The following is a 7,040-nucleotide window of genomic DNA, read 5'->3' as shown; positions in this document are numbered from 1 at the left end:
CCGCGCAGCGTAGCAGCAACGCGATGCGCTTTCTGGAGTCTTACTGCAACATTTGAGCTAAAAAATAAAAAAAATAAAAAATACTTTTTAACCTAAGTAGACCAAAACAGTGTCGGGATGCTGCCCAACGACACCTTCAGAAACCTGGAGGATGGTTTATATCTATTAAACTCCTCCAACGAGACGCATAACGTGGATTCTCACCGCAGCAGCGCGATCTTTATATCCTTCATCTATTCCGTGGTCTGTCTGGTGGGACTCTGTGGGAACTCGATGGTGATTTATGTCATTTTCAGATATGCAAAGATGAAAACTGCGACAAACATTTATATTTTGAACTTGGCGATCGCGGATGAGTTACTCATGTTGAGCGTACCTTTCTTGGTGACCTCTTCTTTACTTCACCACTGGCCCTTTGGATCTCTACTGTGCCGTTTGGTTCTGAGCGTCGATGCTATAAACATGTTCACCAGCATCTATTGTCTCACTGTGTTGAGTATGGATCGCTACATCTCCGTGGTGCACCCCATCAAAGCCGCCCGGTACCGGAGACCCACCATCGCCAAAATAGTCAACTTGGGGGTCTGGATGTTCTCCATCCTGGTCATCTTACCCATCATTATCTTCTCCACTACTGCACCCAACTCTGACGGATCGGTGGCTTGCAACATGCAGATGCCCGAACCTGAACGGCAATGGATGGCTGTATTTGTGATATATGCTTTTCTAATGGGCTTTCTATTTCCTGTCATTGCCATATGCATGTGCTACATACTCATTATAGTGAAAATGCGGGTGGTCGCGTTGAAAGCGGGTTGGCAGCAGCGCAAAAAGTCTGAGAGGAAGATTACATTGATGGTGATGATGGTGGTCACTGTGTTTGTGATCTGTTGGATGCCCTTTCACATCGTGCAGCTGGTAAGTGTGTTTGTTCAGCAGCATAATGCCACTCTCAGTCAGCTGGCTGTGATTTTAGGATATGCCAACAGCTGTGCCAACCCCATCCTGTACGGATTCCTATCGGACAACTTCAGACGCTCGTTCCAAAGGATTTTATGCCTCCGATGGTGGGAAAACGCCACGGAGGAGCCCATAGATTACTATGCCACAGCTCTGAAGAGTCGAGGATATAGCGTGGACGAATTTCAGCCGGATAATCTGGAATCGGACAGCACTTACAGGAATGGCACCTGTACTTCTAGAACTACAACTTTGTAGGAGGACAATATTACACCATAAAAAAAGACTTGATTTGTTATATGTTGTCTTTGCAGTATAAGCTGTTTTACTGTTTTTCGTTTTGGTAACACTTTAGAGTAATTTTCGTTAATGATATTATTCATTTACATAAAGCTTGATCAGTAGTTAATGTACTGTCAAAAACTTATAGTGTCATTATAGATTTCCATAAAAAAAATATGTGCATTAACTTTTAATATGTTAACCCTCACAGACCAAAGCATTGACATTGATGATTTATTTTCTTTTTTTCCCCTTGAAAGTGTTTTTAGAAAGCCACTGCATATAAAACCCTAGATTTTTAAGGATATTTTGTTTTGGGGGATATTTTGTGTGACAGAGTGCATGTCAGCTGCTGCTTTTTAATGTAAAAAATAAATAAATAAATAAATAAATATATATATATATATATATATATATATATATATATATATATATATATATATATATATATATATATATATATATAATAGTTGGCCCTAATATTTAATTGTTTTAAAGAAACGTTTCTTTCTGTTATGCTGGGTCTCTGGTGGTTAAACATCATATGTTTCTTTATGAGTTATTTAAGGGATATTTCACCCCAAAATGAAAATGATCTTATCATTTACTCACCCGTATGCCATCCCAGTTGTGAATGACTTACTTTCTTCTGCAGAACACAAATTAAAGTTTTTTTAGAAGAATATCTCAGCTCTGTAGGTCCTCACAATGCAAGTGAACGAGGACCATAACTCAGAAGGTCTGAAAATGGACATAAAGGAGGCATAAAAGTAAAGTATATGACTCCAGTGGTAAGTCCATGTCTTCTGAAGCAATTTGATAGAAGTGGGTGAGAAACAGATCAATATTTAATCCTTTTTACAACCAATTTCCACCTTTGGCCAGCCCTAACCAGTGAAGATTTTCAGTAAAAAAAAAGGACTTAAATATTGATCTGTTTCTCACCCACACCTATCATATCGCTTCAGACCTTCAAAGTTCTGGTCACCATTCACAGGACCAACAGAGCTGAAATTTTCTTCTTTGAAAATCTTTGTTTGCTTTTTGCAGAAGAATTAAAGTCATATACAGTACATCTGGGATGGCATGAGGGTGAGTAAATGATGAAAGAATTTTCATTTTTGGGTGAACTATCCCTTTAATGAAAGTTATTATAAAGTGTTACCGATGTATATGATGTCGTTGAACTAAAGCGATATGAAAAATACTTGATGTCCGGATTAAAAAGAGAAAAAACACCTATTTAGTTGTTTATTGGTTAAAGAAAACAAAGGACAAATAAGTAACCTTCATTCTCAGTATATTATGTGATAAAAATAGTTTTTCATTTCCTTAAGGAAATGTATGAGTGCTTGCAAAGCGGCAAAAGTGTTAGTTTTATGTTTAGGTTTTTTCAATGTGAAAACCACAGTTCAGTATGCAAATTTATTCCACGGCTCTATGTAATAGTCGATTTTGATTGGTCAGTCATGTCATCCAGCGTTCAAACATTTATATGTCCGCACATCTGGGGATGAAGTGATTATTTAGTGGTCATCCAGGTATTGTGAGTCATCTTTCCTACTTCTCGTATTAATCTGCCAAGCCCTGTGAAAGTAAATTATTAAATAATTCCAGCTTTCATGTTTATTTGGTAAGTAGTCGTGTAATAAGTGGGATAATAAGCAGTCCAATGGTCATTTTCCCAATATAAACACAACAGAACTTAGGCAAACCAGAGTTTGAATTCAGCTGTTTCAGGAGACTATGTGGTTTCTTTTTCTCACATAATAACATAATTTCAAGTCATTATTTCATGTCCATTTATTTACTTATGTGGTAAATTAGTGGTATAAAGGTACAGTTAGCCTTCAATGTGATACCTGACCCTCTGAGTGTTTTTTTTTTTTTTTTTTTTTTTGCAATAATGACCGGCTGACTGTTAATTATCCCTTACATATTCAAGAGAGAACACCATTCTGAATTGTTTCTGATACTTTTTGGGATCTTGTACATTAAGCAGTTGTAGGCTATATGAGAAAAACTGATTAGAAAATTATGCAACAGAAGTAGAAAATTATTCTTTTCAATATTTTTTTGAGAAATTACATTAGACCTATAGTACTGCCAAGCGCTGTAATAATTAAGTCTATGTCAAGGTTATGAAAGTTCACCAAATCTAAAATCGTAGGCTATTTGTTTGATTGTAAGTCTGATACTGACAGTGAAATTTAGATATCAGAAGTGATCAGAAGCTTTAGCTGAAGTGACATACACTCATGCTGAGCAGGAATATGGCAAGCCGATTTAGCTTTTAATGCTCCCAGCATTACTCGTAATTGCATTTTTTTTACTAGTAATATTGCAATAAGAGAACTTTACAATAGATTTTCTACTGGTAAGAATTCCAATTACAGAGCTCTCTAATTGGGATTCTTACTAGTAAGAATTTAATTGTAGAGCTCTGTAATTAAAAATGAATGGTAGTCAATGGAAGCATATGACATGTAAATAATCAATTGGGCTCTGTTATAGGAATTTGTACTAATAAAAATGCAATAGTAGAGCTCTCTAATTAGAATTCTCACTAGTAAATATTCAGTTAGAGAGCTTTGTAATTTAAATTCTTACTAGTAAAATTTAATTGGAGAGCTCTCTAATTAGAATTCTCACTAGTAAAAATTCAGTTACTGTATATAGCTCTGTAATTAGTAGATGCAATTATGAAGAATAACGCTGGGAACATTAAAAGCCAAATTCATTTGGCCTTCCAAAGCAGGAAACAAATGTTCTCTGCATATACCCTGATCCACAGCCATGTTTACATGTTCAGTTTTATGATTTTGCTGTTGCATATGTCTAATACAAGGCTGGTCTATAGCTCGTCTTTGTCATTTATTGCACCCATGGTGAGTCTACAGTATTTATTTATTTTTATTAATAAATTAATTTGTTTTAAACTTTCATGTATGTATTTATTTTGATTAAATATTCACAAAAACATATATACATAGGCTGACATGATCATATTTTTGAGACCAAAAGGTGGTATGCATCATATTTGCTTTTTAATAAAACTGCTGTAAGTGATTTCTGTGCCATTAGAGGTACCAAACGGAACTGCAAAATAATAACGTCTGAACAGGTTTCCCAAACACTCCCGTCTTCCACTGTTCAGCTGCAGTCAGATGTTTTTTGTTGTTGTTCGCAAAGCCCTAGGGCTTTCATTTCAGGACACCTGTTGCAGTGATGTCAATGTAGTAGTTGTAGCAGTTTCATATTTTTCATTGTATTGAAAATACAGCAGCTCTAACATCAGTTTTTATTGATATAAAACTCCAATTATAAAGAAGACACATGTGATATTAAACATTCATGTTGTGAAACAAAACAGACATGTATAATAAGAAAACACCAGAAAATTCCAAAGCAAAAATCCAGTGAAAGTATTACCAAAATATTTCAGTTCTACAATTCATGTACATCTCCACATACATTTAAATATCAACTATGAATGAGTAAACAAAAACAATGTACACTTTAATACCAAAAATCCTCTTAACTTGAATTACCAATGATGACTTTACTGATTAATTTAATATCCACAATGGAATAAAGACCCTGATTTTAACTGTACGAGAAAAGCAGTCAAAGGCGAAAGTAATTACACAGCGCTCTTGTGAGTCAAGACTTTACACAGAAATGTTCTTAGAAAGGAGATTCTTCCATAACGCACCCTCTGTGGTCTGCATGTGTTGGACTGAATTATCTTTTACATTTGCACAGTCTCTCTCACTTAGGTTTCCTCTTTTTCATTCACCTTCTCCATGTAGCTCGATCCATTCAGAGCTACGGCCTCCGCCTTCCTCCGAGCCAGTTTTATCGAGCGCCTCCTGAGACAGCCTTTAATGATGGCAGCTATGATGACCAACAGCACCACGAAAATCAGCAGTGCTATAATCACAGGTACTATGATATATGAAATGACTCCAGTGCTTTCTTCAATGAGCACGATTGTCTTGTTTGTACTGGTTTCATCAGGCAGAATTATAGGTTGATTCACAGATTTGCCCTCTTCAGCATTTGAATTTTTGGGATCTGTGGTGGGCGGTGTTGATTCATTACAAGCATCTGAGTTGTCGTCATTGTCCAGACATGCACATTTATAGGAGCCTTCTGTATTCACGCATCTGTACTTGCATGGATTTGTTAGTTCACATTCGTTGATATCCACACAGTTTCCAGATGAATCTCTCTTCAAGCCTTTCTCACACTGCAAGCAAAGTTGTGAAACGTCCATGTTTGGGTGGCCAACCACGGTCCAAACTAGATCGTTTGAGCACTTCAAATTGAATTTGTGATCAGAACTGCAAATAATCTGTTGTGCGAATGGTTCACTTGGGTTCTCAATTATATCATGTGTACCTAAGATATATGGTTTAGGGCATGCCACCTTGACATTTCGTTTGCAAATGAAAGGATGAGTCTGTTTGCAGGCGGCATCCACAGCACCGCTGCTTTTTGCACTGTAGCCATCATATTCCACTGAAAGCAGTCCACAGCGTTCATCTATGCAAGTGTCCGTGGGTGTGGTTTTCCACGTTATACCATTAGATTGAGTGCTATTGTCCACCATCCAGTAGAATCCTTTAAGAGGCAAATTTTGCTTCACGCAATTACCTTTATACTTCTTCAGTCCAATCCAAAATAAAGTGGCAGTTTTGTTATTCTTTTCCCAGACTGCCTTCAGTATCTTGGCAGTTTCCTTTTCATTTGGTATGTCGGTCAGGAAACTACCAGGTGTGCAGTAATTCTGAGCATCTTTGAATGAGCGTTTGTCCAGATGAATGGTGTAAGATGCCTCTGGCAAGCAGCAAACCATGTTCAGCAAGCTCACAAGATATAATCCCATCCAGAAATCCATGTCCTCCTGTATTTTGTCCGTCTGATGTTGCTCTCTCTCAGCCTAAATGCTCGCTGGCTCTGCAGACTGGAACTAAATTACAATGTCTGCTCTTTTCGCATGCTTTCTTAGCCAGCCCTGTGAGGTCCTCCCAAGACAACAAGCGCAGGAAATCTGCTCGGCCTTGATACAGCCATACACTTCCTCCTGGGTGGTGGTGAGGCCGAAGCAAAACAATCGCAACTATGAAACAAATCTTTTGTTACTGAAGCAAGAGCTTCCATAATATACAGTCCCACAGCCAAACTCCCACAGAGTGATAGATGAGCTCAAACTGAGGGAAAGACATAGGGAAAATTCTATGTTCCTTGGCAGAGTTCTGATAAACAGTTCAACCATCCACACCCTTTACTTCTTTGAGGGTTTCAGGTTTCAATACATGGGAAACACCCAAACTACTTTTTCAAAGATATCTTTCTGCTTCAGAAAGATAAAGACAAAATGAGTGACTCTGTAACATTGGACATGGACTTTTCTCCATTTATATTGCCTTGCACATTTTGTCCATCGCAGGGTCCACTGACCAAACAAAGTTGAGGAAAAAAATTGGTGGAAGCATTGTTCATTGCATTGGGGAATGCTGTTTACAGTAGTACTGTAGCTCTGTTTACATGTCGCACTCAACACTGTCAGATTCAAATGTGCGTTGATTGACCTGAGAATGTGTTTACAAGGGCTCACATGGGACTGATGCACTGTAGAATGTCCCATGACTAATGCAGTATTATTTTGTCCCTCTGATGGGCCGCTTAATGTGAGACCATCAGATGCTTCCTGGAGGAAATTTCGGAGAATGGCAGGAAGTGAGGTTGCTGTAGAAGCACTTGATTTTCTGTTCTACAGTCTCGAGTGTCAG

The 7,040-nt window shown here is 37.7% G+C and overlaps 2 protein-coding genes across 2 annotated transcripts; one reads left to right on the top strand and one right to left on the bottom strand.

Moving 5' to 3' along the window:
* Window positions 1–1,589, top strand: sstr1a (somatostatin receptor 1a). The gene has a single exon (XM_051646065.1). It carries the CDS (start codon window positions 118–120, stop codon window positions 1,216–1,218), a length of 1,101 nt encoding a protein of 366 aa, XP_051502025.1. The 5' UTR covers window positions 1–117; the 3' UTR covers window positions 1,219–1,589.
* Window positions 1,590–4,529: 2,940 nt separating this feature from the next.
* On the bottom strand, window positions 4,530–6,506 carry clec14a (C-type lectin domain containing 14A). Its single transcript, XM_051646064.1, has one exon. It carries the CDS (start codon window positions 6,143–6,145, stop codon window positions 5,018–5,020), a length of 1,128 nt encoding a protein of 375 aa, XP_051502024.1. The 5' UTR covers window positions 6,146–6,506; the 3' UTR covers window positions 4,530–5,017.
* Between the last annotated feature and the right edge of the window lie 534 nt (window positions 6,507–7,040).

This window comes from Myxocyprinus asiaticus, chromosome 20, assembly GCF_019703515.2.
Source record: "Myxocyprinus asiaticus isolate MX2 ecotype Aquarium Trade chromosome 20, UBuf_Myxa_2, whole genome shotgun sequence".
Taxonomy (NCBI): domain Eukaryota; kingdom Metazoa; phylum Chordata; class Actinopteri; order Cypriniformes; family Catostomidae; genus Myxocyprinus; species Myxocyprinus asiaticus.
This window is presented reverse-complemented; position numbering and strand designations above follow the sequence as displayed.

Bases quoted from the DNA above. Each gene is read 5' to 3' on its own strand.
- clec14a (XM_051646064.1), bottom strand. From the start codon at position 6,145: ATGGATTTCTGGATGGGATTATATCTTGTGAGCTTGCTGAACATGGTT.
- sstr1a (XM_051646065.1), top strand. From the start codon at position 118: ATGCTGCCCAACGACACCTTCAGAAACCTGGAGGATGGTTTATATCTA.